The following is a 23,799-nucleotide window of genomic DNA, read 5'->3' as shown; positions in this document are numbered from 1 at the left end:
GGTTAATTAGACCACTTTTTAAATGTAAAACATACTAGGTCCGCCATTGATTAACAGTTGTTATAATACAATGCTTAAAACTACATGTCCTAACAAAAGTTTAAATTAAAATTTAATACAGCCGGCTGAGAACTTTCTGAGTTTAGTTCAGGCCCGCGACTAGAAAAAGGTTGCAGACCCCTGACCTAAAACATGTACTTCTAAGTCTTTTAAAATGTACTTCACAATGTTTTAAATGTACTTTACAATGTACTTCAAAGTCTTCTAACGTTTTCGAGCTTTTCCAATACCCCAAAATAAATTTGATTGAATCCAATTTTGGAGTCTTAAAATCATATATATATATAAGAGTCTTAAATCAGAAATACTTTGAACATCCCTAGGCACAATGTTAAGTCATGTTCTAAATCTAAACAATGTACTTCACAGTCTTAGCATATCAAAGCAGAAACAAAAACTTGGAACTATAAATATTTATAAAAACATGCGCAAAAAACGCGGCTATTTTATTGATTCGCGAAGCGGGAGATAAGCACAGAGAAAAACGAAATACAGAGAGAGAAAAAAAAGGGAGGCGCGTCATAGAAGCGGTAAAACTTACGAGGGGATTCCCCGTTGCGACGAAAAGTGCACTAAACGAGAAAAAACAAGCCGAACACACAACACATCGCCTTAACAAGTGTTAAGAGCCTAGAAACGTGCCCAAAACAGTATTTTTTTATGTCTGCAGCGCTGTGTGTTTTAAGCGGTGTTGTAGCCATTTTGCTAAACGTTTTTTTAAGATTGTCACGCCAATATTTAGTATACCTTCTAAAGGAGACGCCTTTGTCAAAGTAATAGCCACCGTAACCCTCTTGTTTGACCATGGAACCCTTGCTAATTTTGAATTTAAGCAAATGGTGATATTGCGTATCGCGTTTAAAATTAAACAACCTACACAGGAGTTGAATTAAAAACGGAAATATCTGCCCTATTTTGAAATCGTAGTGCATTTGCGATGCTGAATTGGTCAACAAAACACCATAGCATCATTAAACCAGGGGTAGTTTTTCGATTTTCTTGGGCCAAGATGAAGATTGCGTATTTCAGAGGTGACGTCATGAAACAGGTAGACTTGAAAAACCTGCTCTTTTTGGACGAACTTATGTGTGACGACTAATAAACTTAAATAAAGTCAAAATGCATTCATGGAAAGCAACACTAACCGCTTTCTTAAAAAAAGCTTAGTTTCCAAATAAACACTAAGATTTAAATAAGCATTTTTTGACCCACAAAAAACAGTCCACACACCCCAGTTTAAGACCCCTGAACTAAACCAACACAAAAGAACAGATCTTCACGGCATAGTATTAGACGGGATTGTAAGTCGTTTTTTAGAAATCTTCCGTAAAAAGCCACTCATTCGCTGCTACTTCTATAGTTATGACTGGTGGACTATAGGTTAATTGTGTTGTCGGCGATGGAATAACCAAAAAAACGGGTGTCATATCAAGAAAGAAGGGACTAAAAGCATTTCCTGAAGAAAATTTCGTTAAATCGTGAATGGTACAGAGAGTTTTTTGGGAAAGATGATATTGTATATAATTTATAAAAAAAAACTCTGCAAAGACAAAAATCATATATATTTAAAAAGGCTAGGTATGCTAATTTCAAACAAATAGCATCGTTAATGCCTTAAATCCAAAGTTTGATATGAATATGGACCTAGAGGCGAAATTTTAAAGAATAAAATCCCTTCAGTTTCACCTAAGTAGTTTTTTCTGGTGGTTTGAGTGTGCTACGAATGAAAAACACTTACATTGCTACGCGGAGACGGCGATAACCAAAGATATCTCAGAATAAAAAACAGCAAAATAAGAAAAATCTTCCGTTTGCTCATTTAGGTGTTGAACATTGCTTGAACTATGGTGTTTGACAAAGATGGCACAAGCATAAGACCTAATTCTCGATAAAACGAACAAGAGGCTTCCACAGTAGTCCCGGCCCTTTGTATTTGAAGTTCAGCATTAATATGCAGTGGAATATTAGGCCGGGAGAGGCGGTAAACTACTAGCGACAAGCCATCAGCATTAGACCGCAGGAATTTTCGCTAGGTTAAGTTTAATACGCGAATAATAGGTTTAAGTAGCAAAGCGCTTTTTATTGAAACATAGCGCAGCAGCATATAGCTCAAATAAGCGACGCGGTATTTTGAACAACGTAGCATAGCCTTAAGTTACGTTGCGTAGGTCTGCGTAACGTTACGTGACTCTACACGAGCCATGCCGTAGCTTTACGTTAGGTTGCGTTACGTAACTTTATCTGGCGCTGCGTAGCTTACGCAATATTGCGTCACGTAATGTAGCTTTACGTTACATTGCGTCACGTAGCGTAACTTTTCGTTACGTTGCGTAACTCTGCGTCTCTTTGCCTAGCTCTGTGTCACGTAGCGTAGCTTTGCGTTACGTAACTCTGCGTCATGTAACGTTGCGTAACTCTGCGTCACGTAACGTAGCGTAACTCTGTGTAACGCAGCTTTAAGCAATATTGCGTGACGAAGCGTATCCTCACGTTACGTTGCGCAACTCGTAAGGTAGCCATACGTTACATAAACTTGCGTAACGCAACCCAATGTATTGGAACCCGTGAACGTAAACACGTACTGCCATCCAAGCATTAAAGATGTTAACCGACCTTTTAGCACCAGCCTTTGGTTCATGAAACACGAAATCATATAAATAGTCGAAAACCAGGTCAATTACTCAGTTACGTTTGGGGGCAGTATAGGCCGATCGTAGGTACCAGACAGATGCCTTATATAAAACATTAATCGTACCTGTATTATTACTGAAATTACATTAAGCCATGCTAATTTCATCAACACCTGTTTTCAAAGATGAAATTTTAAATCAGAAATTTGAGTATTACGCCCTTTTTTCTTTAATATCCGCCCATCCCATTTCAAGCTATTATTGTTACTATACTTTATTATGTAAGGCGGGAAAATGCGTATCGACAGATTTAGCATGGCGTGAGGATTCGTCAAATAAAATTAAAGTAGACTTTGCAATTTCAAAACGCCAAAGCCGCAACACTGCGCCAAGCAGACATGTTAATGGAGCAAATCGATTTAAAATGTACTCGAGTCATACGGGAAAACCCCTTCATCGAAACAAAAACAGAACACTAAGATAGAAAAAGGCGGCGACAGGAAATTCGATATGCACCAGGTAGCATTTACATACGGAAAATTATAACCTCCGTAGAAGAAGAGCCTAAATTTAAGTCTTGTTCTCGTAAGCAATGGTGACCTCACTTTTCACAGGGTTTAGAAATAATAGTTTTTTTTGCATTACTTTGGATGTGCGTCTGAATTTTAAAATAAAACTGTATTTATGAATTACAAAACAAGATATTGTGCACCAGGGTATAACATCGTTTTCAATGTTGTAAATAGATTTGAAAATCCGGTGTTAGTTTTTTTTTCTGTAGTGTTATAATCCAGGATTAACATGTGAATTGGACCAAAACTTTTCAGAAGTTAAGAAAATACGAGGGGCCTGACGCTATTCCAAGGCATATTTGCTGAAACCCATGTTGGAGCCTAACAAGTAAACAAAATATTTTCACTAAATAAGCGCAATCAAACATACGCAGTTTTGCAAGAAAGGGTATGCTCGGTTTTTGTGGGGAAAAAACATTACGAATTTGTTTTAAAAATGGCGCCTAATGTCATGTAAACTCATCTATATCAAGTTTCGTTTTTTCTAAGACTCCTTCAAGAATGCAGAGAAACTCTTCTTCAAATCATTTCGCTCGAGAAACAAAAAAATCGACAGCTGCACGTTTACGTATTTAGTGTAAAAACGTAGGATGGAAACAATCTTTCAGGACATTTTAAGGATTTATACCAAAGCTATTCGGCAACGAAATAAACACACACGCGAAAAGCTTTTCGGTTCGCTGTCACGATAAGCCAAAGTCATAAGTAAAAACGAAAAAAAAACTAGCAAAGAAATAGCTGGACGCACGATTAGTGAAAACATAGGAGATCGGTCAATAACAAACCAAAAAAACAAAGAGTTTCTGAAACAGGAAAGCTTGCATATCGCGCGCCTACTGTTTCCAATAGCTGTACCACTGGTTAAGTTTAATCTATAGTGGATTGACGGCACCTCTACAGTGGTATGAAGTGTTCAATCAAAGTCGGACACCGGCTATTTCAACGGCAGCCGGTCACCCAACGATTTTAGGTCAGGTTGTGTGTATGTGTGAGTGTTGTGGGGTTAAAAACAGCATCCGTACTTTTCGACGCTGTCTGCAAAAGCGCTCTACATATATGCTGACAAAAATGTCGGCGTTTAATTGAAGACGACTTGATAGCGAGAATCTCTCGTTATGACCCGACCTGCCTGTTAAATAGCGCAATTTGCAGGGTTAGGGAGCCGGCTGGGTGTACCGCTCGGCTTAGAGTTTCTCTCTTAGCGCGCATTTCCTCTCCGCGTTCAGTTGAACAAGGGTAAGTTGTAAAAACTGAAACCTCGTTTGCCCTTGACTGCGTAGTAGACCGCTATGACGTGGTAAACTGGAAAAATAAAATAAAACGTCTTCAATATTGAAAAGTGCAAAAAAAAAGATATATGAAAAACAAAATCGACAAAACTTGTTCACATAAAATACTGTCGCCATCATAAATAAACATTTGTTTGGATGATATGAAATTCCTAAACATGTCCATACAATGCAGATAATAAGCTATAAAGAGTACCTAAAAACAATTCAGACTGTTGTTGGAAATACATATTTTATTTAACAAGACATAATAGTTGTTAAAATAAATTTCAAAGTCAAATCTGGTTTAGTAAATCTACATCATCTTAAAAAGACGTTTCGATATATTCCTGAATATAAAAAGGTGGGAATGCAATTCTTATTCTTAAGATTAGATTATTTGAAGAACTAGGTTTACTGATATACACTAAAATTGATATGAATTTATGTATCCTTCAATATTTCAAAACAGATAGTTCAGTAGCAGTTTTAAAAGAATGCCAGAAAAAACGATGAAAAAAACTAAAAAAAATAGAGAGATTAGATTGCTTATACTGGGTGTAATATTACAAGAAGCACTCATAAAACATTGGCAGTTGTCAAAATTGGCTGTCATAATTTTGATAAAGGTAAGCAAAAGTAATTTAAAATCTGTGTTGGTCACACAATTCGGTTAAAGGTTATTAAATCTAAAAAAATATCACTACATATCTGAACCTTTTAAAATTGGGCTATCGATTTTGGGAGTATGCCACCTAAAGGTCATATGAGTAGGCCTAACATTCAATTGTATAAATTTATATAAATTTTTTTTTAAATATGCATAAAATATGAGGATAATAAACCTATTTAAAAACTGTTAGCAGTTAGTTGATATAAATTTTCCCCGCAAAGAGTCCATGGTTATAGCAAATAATCAGTTATGCATGTAGCCAAAAATAGAAATATTTCCATATTCATATTGGTGACTAAGATTTGCAGAGTGCCCAAGTCTCTGAAAACAACTTTGAAAAAGACATGAAGGACATTTGCATGTGTGTGATTGATTGAATTGTCCAGCTTGCCGTTAGTGCAATTCAAGCAGTCGAAGAAGGAAGCCTGTCAGTGTTTTACAGGAAGTGAATTAATTTGAGAGCGTGGGATGTCAGGCCGCCATAACAAAGGCAGCTTTACAATATGGCAGCTTGAGCGCCAGTGTTTATTATAAAGCATGGTGGGAAAAGGTAAAATTAGCCTGAAACCTGTCAATGCATTTTAAATGGTTATCATGTGTAAAATATTGGAGAATAGTGGTTGGAGATTGTAGTAAGATGTAGTAAAAATATCACAGCCCATAGAGAAGTGGGTAGCATTTTGAACGTTTCGAATAACCCTGTAAATAGATAATACTGTATCACTTGACCAAATTCACAGTTAAGGGAAATAGCAGTATTGATTTGGTGTGTGGTTATTCCAAATACCACCAACACACCGTTTTCCTGTAGTGTGTATATAATGAAATATTTGTGCCAATGTAAGGTTGCTTGTCTGTTTACAGTTAAACAAAGCCAGATGTGGTTTATTTATTCACCACACATTTAAAATAAGGTTCCATAGACCGTTCAGTGATCTATTGATTAAGTAATGACAGTAACACACACATAGTTGCCAGTTGAGAAAGAGCAAGATAGAAATTAGACCAGAGAAGTATTTAAACTCGAACTGAACAGTTGTTATTTTACCCAAAATAGTGTTTTTTAAATTGTTGTTTATGTTCAAGGTCAAATTCTGAGCAAGAGTTAGTTAACTTGTTAGATATAGTGCATTAGTTCAGCAAGATTCATGGTTGGTGCATATCTGACTCATGGGTCAAAAATTATACTACAAGAGAAGATTAACCACTTCTACTGATACACAGTATTAAAAATTTATAGAACTGTGCAAAGAAGGGTTTGAATCATTGAAGGAAAAACCTTTAGGCTGAAAAGGGTTGAGTCATTGAATGATTAAAACTCTTCAAATAGAATAGACAAAACATGCAACAAGCGCAGAGCAATTAGCTAAAGATGGGAAAGCAGATTAGCTAAAGATGGGCAAGCAGTTAGTCTATGGCTGACATTTTGTTTGGTTCTAGTTTGACACAACTAATGAGTTTACCTAAGTGTGCGTTTTAAAGAACGCTTTAAGGCCTGTTAAAATATTTAAATGTAATTCATTTAACATTGTCTTAAGCCCACAAGAATCTGAAATATCAATGATAACATCTAACAGTTGATTTTATTACATTTGCTTTAAAAACGTTCCCTGCTTTACTGTGGTTTAAAAAATAAAATACAAAAATACAATTCTAGATAATCTACTTAGGATTTATTTTCTGCTGTTATCACTAATTTTAATATATATACCAAAGATATTGCTTAAAAAATTATTGTTTAAAACTTATTGGCTATGAGAAATATGCTAGGCTGTAATTTACAACCTAACCTAGAAGTGGCATTTATAGAAAATAATTTAAAATGATTAGAATGGTGTAGTATGATTGTGCTCCATTTATGTTGTAGATTTATGGCTTTTTATAACAATTCAAGAGCGTTTTAATAGCAAATCCCATTTCTATATAAAATGTTTTATTGAAATGGAATTTTAGTAATATTAATGTACATTTTTTCACCTTATTATTTTGCACTTATAAACGCAGAAATAAAATAGGAAACCTAATCTGTTATTACAAAGGTAGTTCTGAAGTAAAAAATTAATCTTTGTAACACGGTTCTGTATTTAGCAGCCTTTGAAAAATTTGTTGCATATTAGTTTTATGGAATCAATAGTCTACAAAACTACACATTAAAAAAACAATATCCTGATTTCAGCGTCTAAGACAAAAGAATGTTTATGTTTCAGTGAGAAACAACCAACTGAAAACTGAAGCTGAATAGTCATAGGTGTATATAAAAAAATGCTGCTGCACAAGGAATTTAAATAATGTCGTTAACGGATCCACTTCTGAAAAGTGTCAAGTATTTGATCCAGGAGTTCCACTCTGTGGGTGAAGTGATCACCGACGAAAGTGTTTACTTGGAACAGTTTTGCGCAACTGTGGAGCAATGCTTCTTGAAAGGGATAAAACAAGGTGTGGTTTAGAGCATAATTGGCTGGAGGTAGTAGTTATACGTTAAATGATGTCAAATCCTGTTAAAAAGTAGGTAGCATTTTGTAAATGTTTTAAATAAATCCTAAGATAATAGCTGGAGGTTGTAGTTTGACGTGGAATGAATATCAAAGCCACTACGAAAGTAGGTAGCATTTTTTTAATGTTTTCAAAAATAAATTGCAAAGAGGACACTGGTTTTCTGAAGTCTAACTCAGTTGTCTATACATTTTGAATCAGTGCTGTCTTTAACATGTTAAAATGATAAAGTACTATGGTTTGAAAGTCGGAAAAAGCTTTTCAGACAGGCCCATTTTTAGTTTAGAATTGTCAAAAAGCTATGCTGTTTGAAATGTAAAAATTGGAGGCCTAACTCAAACAATTGTTTCACAAACCTTTTTTGACTGTTTTGAAAAAAACTTTTTTGACTGCTTGCAATTATTTTGTAAAGTAGTTATTCGTTAAACAGTAACCGAGTTAAGACCTTAATAAATATAGTTTTTCAAATCGGTTGGGAACATTGTATAAAGTTGTTATTGTTATTTTTTCAAGTTAATGTTATTTTTTTTATTAAATTTGGTATGGATTCATTGTACACATCCTGCATTAGAGAATCACTATTTATTTGAAAAAATACTATTCCGCACATAATTTAGTTAAGAAAACTACATTTAGTTTGGCTATATTATCATTTAACCAGGTTCAGCTCTAAAAAAATATGTTGAAATCATTTACAGGGAAGTGGGATGTAAGACAAGAGAAGGCGGCCACAAAAAGAAGACAAAAGTTTTGGAGAATACTTGAATCTTATCAAACCGACGGACCAATTCCTTTCACTATTTCAACAGCAATAAGCACAACTTGCCAAAACAAGAGGTTTGTTTTAGTCACAGTATGTTGCCTTCCGTTTTAATCCAAAATTAGGCTTATTTTGCTCTCAAATAAAATAAAGCCTAACCATTGAACACCGAACAGAAATTTAGGCTTCCGGAAAAACATGTGCCATAAATAGTTTAAATATTTTGCAAACCAAGTCTATATATAGAATAAGATTATGCCTGGGTGATGTTAAAGACTGCGATCAGTTACATAAATAAATAAGCTTTGGTGTTTTGCCACAAATTACTTTTGTTGCTAGCAAACTGATACAAGTAAACAACATTTCAATCACAAATGTAAAAATTACCAAACTTTTAAGTTTAACTCCTATTTAATATTATGTGTCAGAAATTTTTTTTTTGTAATACATGGTGTTAAAAACCATGATAATTTAGGTTCTTTAATCATTTTATTTTGGAATATAGGAAAATGTAGTTGGAACAATAGTTTTTACAATTGTTATGATGTCAAAATGAATAGAATTGTGTCAATTTTAACAAACCCTCTATAAGTAAAATATAATAGCACTTAGGATACCAAAGCTTATACCAAAATATTTTTGTTAAAAACAAGTTGGTATAATACCACAAAACCATACGTCTAGTTAGGTTTTGTTTTCTCTTTAGACTGAAAACCAGCGATGGAAAATTTCGCTACATTATTCGGCACTGCTTGGTGCACAGGAGCCTACACGTACTGGTCGAGTTTCTGAAAAGTCGGCGAAACCAAGTCAAGCTGTGGTATTACGAGAACCAGGGGTCTGGACCACGTGCCATGACCACTATGGCACAATTCGGTGGCGGACAGGCTATTTTGATTCACGAAGAGCTGTCCGAACAGTTTAGGTAATAACTAAAGTCGTGAGAATTTCTTTATGGGCACAAAAACGTTAGGGCAAGCTGTGGCATAAAGTTGAGTAATGTAACATACCACTTGGTTTAAATCTTTGAGGTGACTTTAGAGATAAAACATTTGTTCAGTAATTGCAGACAAATACTAGTATTTTTTATAACCGTACCAGAGCAAAAAATATAAAATGGGTATGATTTTAGTAATTAATTACTAACTAATGTGAACAAAAGTCATGGCTAAGCAACACACATAATCAGCATAACTTAAATTTAACTTTTAAGGTGTAATTTTGTAACATATTTTAAAACATAAGTGCTTTTGTAACCTTTCCTTTCCCTTTACAGCCAAATATTGGAGCATTTTAAAGTTATTGCACATGTGTGGTTAGTCACAAAATGTCAATATTCTAGTCAAATCATTTTTTTAGATCCCTTCTTCTCACATGCTCAACTTCACTAAAGTTTAATCTGACGCTCGAAAACTCGTTTTTCCTTGACGAGACTTGGTCAATGCCGACCGTGTCTACAACAGAATTTGTGCCAACTTGTGAATTGGGGATAGAACTAATCTATATTCATGGTAAGCACCAGCTTTAAGGGGTGGCAATGTAGTGTTTACTCAAAAATTAGAACCTAATCGAATTAACTGCTCATAATGTTAGGGTATAATCATCGGTATATAACATAAATGTAAATATTATACAACAAAAGTAGAAATAACTTTTTTGAGACTTTTTATGTTACTAGGCTTTGGTTTTAAAGAGTCAAACTAAGAGAAATACATTTTGTTGATACCAACAGTTAGTGTTTCACCGTTCATAAAATGCCAGTGCAACACAGCCAGCATCAAAACAAAAAAAATGTAAAGAAATAATCTTTTCTAGGTGATTTTTGTTATATCTACTAAAACTAGCCAAAAAATTGGAATATCAATCCAATAGATCAAGCCTAAAACAAAACATTCATTTTGAAACATCTTGTTTTAAATATTATTTTGTTTTTTCAGGTTATGGGATTATTACAAAGCTAAAAGCAGGGAGCGTTGCAGCAGACGGCAACCAACTAGGGGTCGGCGATCTTTTGGTCGAAATGAATGGACAACTCCTTTTTCCTGCCACTTTCGGTGGTGACAACGACGCCCGGTCGGTGTGGCGGAATTGCCGGCGCCACAGCATTCCTTGCAAGCTGACCGTCATAAAGCCCCGATCGGCCAGCTCGGGGGGCATTTACACCCCTCTGCGAAGAATCCTGACTGAGTACCACTCATGGATGGAAATCTACTACAAAGACCAGCAAAAGAAACTGGAAGACCGTCAGCAACGCGACGAGGCAAAAAACGTAGAGCTTTTGGCACCCATGAAAGAAAACGCCCCAATTTTGGACCCCAATGCTGCTGAAGACGGAGTCGGGGGTAAATTTCGGGTCCGTTACATCGGTGAAGTGCTGATAGGCGAGGATGGCGGCGTTACGCAAATTGAGAAAGTGATCAGACAAATGGCAAATAAACGCTCGGACAAAACAGCACTGAACATTGTCATGGCGCTGACGCCAATCGCCGTGGAAACAACCCTAGAAAATGACCACGAGACTTTGTTTTCTCACAAGTATGCCGACATTTCAAGTTGCGGAAAGATCATTTCGGACCAGTGTCGTTTTTGTTACATCGCAGGCGACACGTTTTGCACCATCAGTAAGCAGTTTAAGGGCTATGTTTTTGAAGCTGATACTTTGCTGCAAGCTCGCAATATATTGAATGCGATTTATCAGGGTTTCAAGAGAACAACCTGGTTTATGTGAGTTCGACACAAGAGATGAATTTCCAGAGTGGCCACATATTTGTATGAAGTCAGTTCAAAGACATTTCAAGACTATTTAAATAAACTTTCTACGTTTTTGAAGACCTAAAAATGGATCAAGCAAAAGGTTTGAATATAATTTGAAGACAAAACAGTATAAATGTTATGGTCAAGACAATTCAAAATAGTGTAAAAAATGCTTACTACAACACATTTAAAAAAACATACAGGGTTGGGTTACAACACAGTTTGATGAAAAAGATTAAAAGAAAAATGTTTAAAGAATTTATAGCAACCCTGATTTTGTTGCAGCAGAAAATACATTGGTAGATCTCGCTTGTTTTTGTGGATTTCCAATAACCCCCACTTCTATTTCGAAAATACTTCGGTTTATGGAGATTACAGCAAGTAATAAAGCAGTGTTGTTCTTACAGCTATCTTTTTACTATACTTTCTTTTTTGGCAGATTTTTATGAACTGTGCAATAATTAGTCAGTCTGTATTTAAACTGAACTGTAAAAAGTGCTTTTAGAGAAATGTTGCCATTTGTTTGCAAAGGAATAAATTGTTTTTTAAAATTTTACAAAGTTTTACATGGTACATTCTTAAAATATTATTGTATTCAATCAGGGGGTATTTAAAAAATCAAAAAAGGGGGGTTCCAAAATTTCAACTTAGGGAATTCCACTATTTGTGACAGACGTTTATAAATTATGATGTCATAAAATAGTAACGGTAATCACGTCATAAAATAGTTATTGTAATGACGTCATAAAAGTAATCAGTCACAGCCAATTACCATTCAGCAAATGAGAACCTTTTAAGACGCAAAGAGAACATGTGCATGCGCGGAAACCGCTTAGTGTGCAATCGTTAACTTCAGGCAACAAACTAAACCAAGACCATGAAATGTGTGATTGATTTTGGTAAAATCTAGTTTAGAATAAGTTTCCTAAATTCCATATACGGCACTACGCTAAGCTACAAGCACGCTTAACATCCAGATAGAGCAGGGAGGGGTTCTTAAACTTTTTTTACCGCAGACTCCTAAAATTTATTTTGCTTTCGGTTGGATCACGGTAGGCAAGAAATTTTGAAACAAAAATGTCATAAATTGACGTCACAATACAAATAGACTTTACAAATATGCTTATTTCAGTCCAAAAAATGTGAAAGTGAAATGAAGTCTAAATACATTTAGTGCTAAAACGATTTATTTTTAATTAAACTGCTTTCTTTGGGAGATTGATTACTTTTTAAATACACACGAATATTTAAAATGGACCCCAGTCTAAGAAACCCTGAGATAGAGACGGTAAAACTTGAGTTATTGCATTATTAAAATTTTATATCACTTTGGAGTGACGTTGACCCAAAATTGTGTCATGCTTCATTTCCTGTGCTATCACTTTCATCTTAACAACTGTATGTATATGCAGACAGTTTAAGGCCTGAGCTAAAAAATAAAAGTGGTTAACTCACCCCCGGGAACAAAACAGATGATCCCGATTACAAACAACATGAAGATGCCGCTTACTGAAACGATAAATAATAAAAAAGTTTAAGTTAAAATTGCACTTAGCATAATGACAGACTTAACAAAACTGAAAATATTAGCCAGATTACTTTTAACTTATCATAGGAATAAAAATGATATTAAGACTTCGTTTGGTTAAATTTTTGTTGATGGCTATAAACAAATCAAATTTTAATTTGTTTTTTATTCTTAGTGTAGACTTGATTTATTCGGTTAACACTTTCATTCCTAAGCTGGGGTTAAAATTTTAACAACTTGCAAACTTTAGTCCAAAATGTAAGACGTTTTACTGATACAAATCAAATTCAATACGTTGTTAAAACTTGATACACCGGCCAAGCCTCAGATATATACCATTAATACCAAATAAAATAATTTATATAAGTTAAAAAAAAAAAACTTGAACTTACATTCGACTTGAAGAACTTCTAATACAATTCCAGTTACGCATAAACCTGAAGAAAAAAAAATAGGTAATTTAGTGATATCCCCACAGTTTGCTGGTGATTTCAGGTAGTAAAAGCAGATACAGCAAAAAAGACACTTATCAAATTACTACTTCAACACTAATAAACAAATCTTTTAATCAAGTTATAAGTGTTAGACTGGTGTAGTTAACCACAAGAATATGTTGACAGACTGTTATTGTTAACTGATTTAAAAGTTATTTTAACATCTTGTGAATAAAAATATGTTTTATCTTACTGTTTATTCACTTTTAACAAAATACTCCATAAATATACAGCAACAAGCATGCTTAAATACTTACATAATCCGATAAAAAATAAAACAAATGAAGCGACGACGACCTTCCAATGTTCGCGAACTTTGGGATGTTTGTACCATCTGGAAAACAAAATAGACAAGGCTATATTTTCTAAATTCATTTGACGCAAAAATTTATTATCCCGTTTATCAGGCACATGATTTGTAGACCTTACAGTTTATAGTCAACCATCCCCTTATAATTCGGCTTACAGGTAGTTTGCCCTGCATGAAAAAGTTTTATTGGTACTCAAACTAACACCACAAAACTATTGGTTAATTTGTTTACAAAGGAAATGTCTTGTTAGACAACCAATCTGGAATTTGGCAAATAGAACTACATGCATAGAGTCTTGTATTTAGTAATTTTTTTAAGTTTAATAGATTTAAAAGCATCTAAACATCAGTTAGAAAACATTGAGGGGGTTTAGGGCAGTGGCATATCCAGGGGTTGGGGGTTTGATTTTCTGGATACGCCACTGAAGGTTAGTAAGATTATACAAGCATTGAAGACAAACTAAAAACCAACTACCTTAATATTTTAATACAAAACAATTTCTACACAAAGTTGAAATCAACAGAAAAAAATATAGTCAAATGGTTTAATAGGAAGTGTTGGTACACCACTTTAATCAGGCACTGTATTTCCCAATTAGGCAAACAAGTAATAACACTTTATTTAAAGGAATAATTACTGACTCTGAAAAAAAAAACCTAACAAATATTGACTGTTTTTCATATTGGCAAAGCGACTGTGGTTTAAAGCCATGAAGTTATGATTAACCTAAGTGGACATAAACCAGTGTCGTAAATCACAAAACATGATGCGTAGTTTATGGAAGAAATCACTTAAAATTGTCGGTTTTATTAGCTAAATGCACTAAAATGTATAAACAGTTCCCCTACATGAAGAGTAAAAATGTTACATATTTCTTAAATGACGGGTACAGTTAAAAAGGCATTATTCATCACAAGTCATTTAAGCCATTACGTCATACTGAGACAAACATGATGTGACCCTGTCATGCAGGTTTGTGAGTAATTAATTCTCAGTAACAATTGCTGGTGGTGTAATTTCTAGGTTTAGTAGTACACTATATGGTACCATTGTTATAGCCGCAACAATTAATTAAAAGTGTTTTCCCAACTACTAAATCAGTGGTTGCCAGCCTTATACGGCACTCTACAGAAAATATAAATAAATTGTGGAATTATTTCTAGTAATTTGCTGTAATGTGATAATAAATGAAACACAAAGCATCAAATAAGCGTTACACAGGAATATGATTCTTGATCTAATGCTCTTACAGTTAGTCTTATACTTAAACAATTCATTTAAGACATTATCAATATATTAAATTACAATTCCAAAAATTAAAGATATACATGAATATTAGAAAATGGGCAACCGGGTTAGGAACCACTGCACAAAATAAATACTCAGTTAATCTATTAATAATTGACTAATCTTCAAACACAAATAGTTCTGCCCATGATTGAACTTTTCGGTATTCAACATATTGACTGGAATGAACCTAATGAATACAATTATATGCATCAGCAGGTGATATCATTTTAATCTGTGTGGACATCATCGGGTTAAGCTAATATATAATGTTTTCATTACATTGTACTACCATGATCTATGCATGGCACGTTAAACAACGGTGTTTTGTGATTCACGTCTAAATGTTCATTATAATTTTACGGGTATGCACAACTATAAATTGTACACTTTCAAATATTGGTTTAAAAAATAGATTAAAGACAGCAAATAGTATAAAAGTTGCTCATATATATTAATTACATTCAGGTACTTAAGCACAATGCTTTTGATTTATTGTTCGCCATATTGCAAAAAAAAGTAAATATTTGATACAGGGAAAAAAATAATTAAGAATGAAAAGCATTTGCGGCGTATATAGAGCCAGTGTGCCCTAGACTAGAGCACATACAATTAAAACAAACCTATTGTACTAAAGTTAAAAAATCTAAGAAAATCAATAAAACATAATTAACCATTTGTCATTGTATTTCATACATGTTGTGCTATGAAAAACAGCTAAAATATTTACAGATTGGTTGCACTAGTGTATTATTTTTTTAACAATCCTACACCAACAAAGTAGTCTTCATTACCTCAAACATAAACAAAAGCAAATTTTGGAAAACCTGAAAAAATGATGCAAGAACCTGACAAAATTGCAGTTGAATGCTTTAATTCGATTTTGGTTATTTGTCACAGAAATGAGTTGACATAAAATGGTATAATATCAGATTAGTGGATTGTTCGCCAAATATTCAGTTTTCGGTACTGAAATAAATGCAAAGTATTGGACATCTCTAAACAACCAAAAACGATGAAATAAGATAAAAATCTTTTTAAAAAAGTATTGCTGGTTAATATTCACAAGATGCCTTCGGAAAGCTTACCAAAATCAGTCAGCATGATCAGAAATATAGCGCAAGCAAGGTGTTTTCTGTAATCAAGCCCTTTTGGAAGTTAAATACACAAGACACCTTTAGAAAGCCTATAGTAAGGCTTACAGAAATTAGTCAGTCTAATAAGGATTAAAGTGACTTTATAAGATAAGATAACTGTTTATTTGTTGCTTCAATGCGAACACAGTAGCAAAAGAATCAACAAAGAACCACAATATGGTTATCGAGTAAGTTGACCCTGAATAATCGTTAGCTAGTACGATAACATAGAGTAAACCCACATTCACCTCACAACTGCTGCCCCACTGGATGCCGTACTACTTCCTAATGACCACACACTGGTGTTGTCTCGCGGTTGGGCAAACCTGGAACAAAAAAAACAAACATTTTAAACAACCTGGTAGCTAACACGCTTTAAGACTATTTCAGGATACCCTGTGTTGCCAAAACATATATCATTCCGTTCTATGGTTAACTACTGTTTTATCTCACTAGTAACAAACAAAAGACACAGAAAATTTTTGTTAGTGGCAAGTTTTAACTTTGCTAAACTGATGTTTTCAATGGGATGGTTTCAATGATTTGATGTCAACCAAATAACATTGCCTAGTTAAAACAAACAAATTTTGGCTTGGTTTAACATTACCTAATTTTTTTAGTTAAGTAGATTTTATCATGGTAATAGAGAAAAAAATTAATACAAAACTGCTTTGTATTTAACAAGATTTTCCCTAGGATTAATTTTACAGAATCCCTTTGCCAAACAAATTATTTCGAACTATAAAAAATAAAATTACCCAGCCAGTTATGCATCAAAATCCTGTAATAAAATACACCACGAAAAAGAGCTGTGCAATTACCGAATATGGGTGGGTGTTGTGCTTAAGTATTTTGTGTCCTGTTTGGGTTGGACAATACCGATGCTGTTGTTTTCGCAATTGTTTTCCAGGTCATAATTGCTGATGGACAAATTCGGAGTATCGCAAACGGTCTGTAAGCCAGCAGAGTTGGAGCTTAAACCCAGAACAGCTGTATTTGCAGCAGATAACTCCATTTGCAAACTAATCGCTAGGTTCACTGCTTTTGTGCCTTGATTGACATTGCTCTCTTATTTTACAAAACAAAATTAGGTAGGTTAAAATCAGGCAACGAAAAATGTGACTTTTTTGGATTTAACATAGACTTACAACTCCTATATACAACAAATTTTTTTTTTCAGTTCAACAAAATTTTAAACTTTGCTGTCAGATAAAATATTGTCATTCTGTACAGCAACAGATAACATTTGCAATGGCACAGTCCAGCAGTTTTTAGGCTTGCTACAATTGTAAGTTTTATAAATAACAAAATTTTCTGATAATGCCTGTTTTCCACACAAAAAGATCGTACCCAACAACTACAAAAATGTGTTCACTAAATTGACTCTTTATGCTCCAACACTGTACTCAACCACTTTTGATGTAACTAAATGTACTTAAGACAACGCAACTATTTCACACTGAAGATCAACTGATATGACTTTTTTATAATAACTTAAAAAATGTATCACATTTCGTAGTAAATATTGGCAGAAATATCAGCCAAAATTTACTGATAGCTATATTATTGGTAAACAAAATCTCTATTTTATACATTAGGCATGAAAAAACACTAGATAGATTATGATAATATTACAGTGGAAGAGACAAACTTGATGCATACCAAAATGTTTCCAGACTCTCATGAATCAAAACCTTACTCACTACATATAAACACCAGAACTAAAACAGTCTAAATTCAAACTTAAGCAGGTGCTTTTAGCTTTTAACACAAGTAGAAACCAATATCTGTAGATCGCTATAGAAGTCAAAACCGTCTACTGTTTGGAGTCCAGTTTTAACAACGCCATTGTGAATCCCAACGTAAGTGCACTTGAGACAACAACGCTACACACAAGAGTGCTTAAGTTGAAAAAAAAAAAACAGCAGGACTTTAAAGCATCAAAAAACTCCTGCTGTGTTTCAGGCCAGGGATCGAAATAATTGCACAGATTCATTTAATAGTTTCTTTTTTGTGGCAGAAAACTTTGTTGTTTGTCATTTCGATCAAGTTATTTCAACCATGCTTGCTGAATACAAATAAATCATTTAAGTTTTTATCTCCTGTGTTAAAAGGTGGGGATCAAAATAATTGAACAGACTCATTTAATAGTTTCTTTTTTGTGTTAGAACACTTTGCTGTTTGTCATTTTGACAAAGTGGTGTTTAACCATTCAGGCCAAATATCAATAAAAACCTTTATTTTTAGTTCAGCCTCCTAGACCTTAGTGCGCTGTGTATGAATAATGCATGTTTTTCTTAATTTGGTTATTGAAGAGGTGCTAGGAAGGCCAATAGTTTGCAAAGTTTAATATGAATAAATAACAAAGCCTTTAAAAAATAGTTCTAAAACACTAAAAAAGGTACCGAGTGTCTTTAAAGCATGTATTAATAACCAAAATGCTTAAATTAAACCATTCATATATATGTATATACATGGTTCTAAAACAACAATAACTAGTGATTAACAAATACATCATACCACTTTTTAACTTAAAATGTTTACCTATTATAAATTAATCAAAGAACATATAAAAATATAAATACGAACGTTTTAAGACTTAATGAAAAAACAAAATGAAGATGGGCACCCCACTGACTGGCATACAAGTTTTACAAAAATGTATTTTTTCACACTAGACTAAAGAAAACAAAACAGATAAAAAAAAACACACAGTAGGTGGGTCTGTGAAGTACCGACACCATAAAATAAAACCAGTTGCGTTATATACAGATACAGACTTCTACAAGTTTTTAAAACTAATTTGAGAAGATAAAAATAAAACGTCTTAACACAATTTATATCTGCTACTCTTTCCTGCCTAACATTTTATATAAATATATATATGTATATATAACTCGGTGCACTTTCCATACTACACATAGCCTCGCTTAATCTTCAATGAATAAATAATAGGTGATGATTGCTCGGTGATCAATTTCAATACAAAGTCTAGGCAACAACTCAGGGGAAAGTACAAAAACAACAAAGGCATCGACACGGCTCAATAATATTCTAAAAACGTGATTTCTCAAGGCGGTAGGTAATAAACCATATGCTGAATAGATTATTCCGCTAGTAATGTAATCTATTCAGCGTTTAGCTCAGCATCCATCAACACAACAAGCTTGTATGTACTCGCTGACATAGCACTTCACACTTGAGATACAAGTAAAGTATGTAAAGTAGGAGGTGATCAGACAAATAATAAATGATTTATGAGGCTCTCCTACTTGTATTCGCTACTACCAAGTCGAGGCCAGACCTGCTATTGTCCTTCTTCTGATTAATCTTGCATAAGCGGGGCTGCTGCTAATAACACTCGCACCACGGCAAAACTACAACAATATGTTAAACCTCGATTGTTGTAGTCGACAGTGCGGGCTGACTCACGGCTGCACCAAGAACAACATATGTAAATGAAAAAGGCTTTCAATTTAGCTGAGTTACAATGTTTAGTCATACAGCAGTAAGTACAGTGTATCTTTAATCAACACAACACACACAATTTACAAGTAAGAGAGCACTTATGCATGCTTTGGTGCTTTAAAGGAAAGCTTTAAGAGACCAATTAGCATTCTTGTAGGGAAAGAAAGGGTCTGATAGTAAACAAGCAAACACACACACTCAGACTTCCTGAGAACTGCCACTGCATGTGTGGAATTAGGTCAGGAAATTAATCTTGCCAAGCATGGGAAATAGAGATCATGTCTTACTATGCTATTATTAGCAGTTTTGAGCGGACCAGTCAAATAGAAAAGTTTAGCAGATTTTGTGTTGGCTGTTCTTTGGCAGATTATGTCCGGTGTTAGAGAAATACAAACTTTAGTGTTTTTTCCAAGATATGCTAAATTAAATATTTTTTTGCAGTATTATATTGGTTTCAATGTTATTGTTTTCTAAATTAATACTTTGAACTTGTATAGTGCAGTGTCAATATTCAACTTTCATATAGCATTGTAGTTCTCTCACTATTAAACCCTTCAGGTAAAGAAAGTTCAAAACGTTTTAGACCCTTTATCAATAAACTGCATTGCCATAATATCTGAATAACTCAAATCAAAAAATGATGAAACAGTTATGTTCATACTAAATCTAATACTTATTTTTTCGATGCATTTATGCATATTGAAAGTGACATAATATGTAGTTATGTTAGATACATAAATAACGATTAAAACATGTTAAATTTTGTACTCACTGTAGCCGTATGTTGTTTACGTTGGTTTCTTCAGACTGGTCGCTGATGTCGGTCTGCAGATTCTGTAAAAACAAAAAAATAAAATAAATATTATGATGCAACAACGAACTTAAATCTCACAGCAGTTTTTCAATGATTTATTTTGTATTTGATTTAAATAAGTATTAATAAGAGTTTAAATTGCGCGTTTTGTAGTTTGAGTTGGAAACTTCTATTTTCCAATAGATATTACAAAAATTCTAAAAATAATATTGGCCAGCACAAGTCAAGACAAAAGAGTTTGACATGTCCATTGTTTTCTATACAATATTTTTTTTGTATTTAAGCATTGATTATTTTGCATAAATATTATGTTGTCTTTACAAGTATGATGAATAGTAACTTAAATATTCAATAAAATTAATAGTAAAACATGTTGTTGCTTTGTATGGCTCAACATTATTTTATCGAGGTGCTGATTTAGAGTGTGTTTAAATTTTGCGACAATGTTTACAAGATTCTACACATTGTACTTAGTAGCTATGCTACCAATTGGTTAAACAAAAAAACAACAACCTACAATCGTATTTTGAATTAAATGTTTGTTTTGAGCAGGTTTTATCATTGGTACAAACCAACTTTTACAAAAGCATGTTGTCTAAAGAAAATTAGTCTACATTTATATACTTAGTGTGGAGTTGCCAGGCTAAGGTACAGTTTAATAAAACAAATCATACAATGTGGTTGACTTTTTACAGCAACAACTCATGTTATTTGCTAGTAATCAAACAGTAGTTCAAGAGGTTTCTATAGTAGCTTAAAAGGTTAATACAAACAACTTCACTTTTAGAAAAACGTTATTTCCTTACAAATTAACTTTGCTGTGATATAATAATATATTCTGACGATAAATTTATCACATTTACATTTCCTTCTGTTTAAACATGTCAATTAAGGGACATGTTTGAATTGACCCAATGTATACTTAATGTGTGTTTGACAGAAATTCATTAATGAATAACCTGGACAATAACATCCTACTTAGTTTCAGGGTGGGCTAAATGCAGATTTATTAGGCGAATCAAATCTTTGTTCTTTTAAAAATCAATTTATGTTATCCACTGAAAAGGCACATTAAATGTTTTAAATTTAAGTGAGTAAATTTTAAATCTAACAAAGAAACAACTTACCTGAAGGACTAAACATACAAGAATCTAGGGTCTGTCTATTGAATTATTAAGGTAACAATTAGCCTTGCCCAGGCTAAATAGGCATAACAGTTTTACTAATTAAAAGTTTTGCAGGAATTGTGTGATTGTGCAATTCAAAATTGCACCCTTCTGGTATTATATATACAAGCATTGAAGTGTTTAATATATATATATATATATTATTATCATTGTATATATGTTTTGCAGTTATAAAAGCGTAAGAAAATTCTTATTAACAATAGAAAAAACGCACATGAATTTGACATGCAAAAAAGATAGCAAGTGAACAAACCTTGTATTTCCCAACACTGTCAGTTTTCTGGTGGCTTGCATCACCACTTGCTGTCTTGTCTTCAGTATCTTTGTGTTTCCTTGCCAGACTCCCTTTCAGTGGAGTGGTTTCTCCACTGTTTGTGGCTGGAGTTATTGGCACCGTGTCTGTAAAAAACAATGTCGCTCAGGGTTGGCCTTGAATTAAAATTTACAATCACCAATTGAGTGGGTTTCAATCAAACACTCAGCATTAGCCCGAACGAAATTACACTTTAGCCAAAAATATTGGCATGTTGTCTGCGAATTTTGGTCCTAGCAAACTGTTTAAATAATTTAACCTGTCTTTCAATTTTCGGTGGGTTTAATACATAGTTCTTGTATAGCAGGCTTCAATTGTTTACCAGACTATTGGATGGGTAGGACTTTCTACCAAGTGCAACACATGTGTTTAATTAATGTGAATTCCTGCCAAGCTATAAAGTAGCAATTCATGCAATAATAGGCATACAATCTGTTGCATTTAACGCAATTGTCTTGAGTGGGCATCATTGCATTTACATTGGCGAATGGGTAAGTGCAAAATCCCAACTATATCATTTATAAAGGCCTGTAAACCTAAACCAGGGGTGTTTAAGGTACTCTGTACTAACAGTGGCATGCATTGCACAACATATAATACAGGTCAAAAAACAGTCGAGTTCAACTCATTTTTCAATTAGGTTCAATGTACGTGATAATGCTGGACGCAAACTATACTTTTCATGGCAATTTATCCAGTTTTGTCTACCCCAAAAAAAAATTCACATGGGTGAAAGTGAATTAGGAAGGCTTAGGGCCACAGGTTGCACAAACCTGAACTAAGCAATACAGGGTTGCCCAGGAATTTTATGAAAAAACCCTAAGACATTCGTCAGATAATTTATAGCTTTCCAAATACCTAAAATTAGTTTGTTACATGTTTTTGTAATATTTTTCTGAAAAAAACAAACAGCATAAATGGCATGTCATTTGTCAAGAGTGGCACAAATGGTTAAAAAAATTGTTTTTACAATGGCACTTTCTAAAAAAAACCTTTCAATACGCAAATCTTCAACGAAATTTAAAAGACTTTAAAATATTTAAAGACCTCTGTCGGGGACCTGAATGTAAAAATTCTTTAAAAAAACTTATTTGTTTAAGCTCAAGTAATTTCTAAAGTTGATTTGATAACATGTGACCAACAAAGTCAAATTTTAAAACTATTACTTGTTTTTTGTTTTTATTTAATGAGCATTTTAAAACATTTAAGCAATTCTGTTTTTTTTTTAATTTTCTTTCTTGGGTATTTTAATACTATAAAGGAATAAAGACAAGAGTCAATATTTTCCAAAAAATAAACAGTAAAAAATACCAATTTACCATTTGACTGCAACACAAAATCATCATCCATTCTTTGTCCACTTTAATTTCCTGGTTTTGCAGAAAATCAAAGATGTAAACGTTACAGGCACAAATAACTGGGCGAGTTGTTCAGGCACACATTTAGGATCAAGATTATTGCACAACTGTAATCTGTGAAGCATGAAATATTGTATGAGGAAGTTGCAATGTTGTTATGACTAAGTTGACCTCATTCTGCAAAACACTTCCTCCGATTTCAAGCATTGAGTTGGACAACAAAATATGTAGCTTTTCTGCATTTTGTGGCAGATTGGCCCCAATTTTTGGCAGCAGTCTGAAATCCTACCACTTTATTTAGGTACAGACAGTAGCGAAACCAGTCGTCAAAATTAAAATTGCCAACTGGGAGAATAAAATTTGACCAACACAAACTCAAAAGCTAACTCGCAGCCTAACCCAAATAATGTGTGCGATTTAATAATTATTTGAATGCTGCATTGAAGAGTAAGCCCAAACTCAGATAAGCATCAAATAATTATCTGGGTATTTATAGCACTGCTAACATTATTTGGGTTTGAGTGGGCCAAGTATTATCATTATGTTAATTCTTCAATATTTAATTTTCCTTTGAAATTTTAATCTTGTCAATTAGTTTCTTTACTGTACATAAAAGGTGGTAGGATTCTAGACCAGCGCCTAAATTTTTAGGCAAGGCCGGTATAAACTTAACTTTGTAAAATACTTGTGGAA

General features: G+C 33.6%; 2 protein-coding genes across 2 annotated transcripts; one reads left to right on the top strand and one right to left on the bottom strand.

Moving 5' to 3' along the window:
• Window positions 1–443: 443 nt before the first annotated feature.
• Window positions 444–23,214, bottom strand: LOC146141074 (transmembrane protein 134-like). The gene is made up of 8 exons (XM_083391279.1): window positions 23,068–23,214; window positions 21,689–21,834; window positions 20,207–20,268; window positions 16,215–16,292; window positions 13,490–13,566; window positions 13,131–13,175; window positions 12,666–12,719; window positions 444–4,564 (listed from the first exon to the last, which is right to left on the bottom strand). Exons 1-8 carry the CDS (start codon window positions 23,096–23,098, stop codon window positions 4,485–4,487), a joined length of 573 nt encoding a protein of 190 aa, XP_083247405.1. The 5' UTR covers window positions 23,099–23,214; the 3' UTR covers window positions 444–4,484.
• LOC146141075 (uncharacterized) lies at window positions 7,417–11,763 on the top strand. Its single transcript, XM_083391669.1, has 5 exons — window positions 7,417–7,639; window positions 8,395–8,533; window positions 9,163–9,381; window positions 9,816–9,967; window positions 10,394–11,763. Exons 1-5 carry the CDS (start codon window positions 7,492–7,494, stop codon window positions 11,182–11,184), a joined length of 1,449 nt encoding a protein of 482 aa, XP_083247795.1. The 5' UTR covers window positions 7,417–7,491; the 3' UTR covers window positions 11,185–11,763.
• Window positions 23,215–23,799: the final 585 nt, after the last annotated feature.

This window comes from Ascidiella aspersa, chromosome 6, assembly GCF_963924565.1.
Source record: "Ascidiella aspersa chromosome 6, kaAscAspe10.2, whole genome shotgun sequence".
Lineage (NCBI taxonomy): Eukaryota > Metazoa > Chordata > Ascidiacea > Phlebobranchia > Ascidiidae > Ascidiella > Ascidiella aspersa.
The sequence above is the reverse complement of the archived record's forward strand: the minus strand, read 5'-3'. Positions and strand labels throughout refer to the sequence as shown.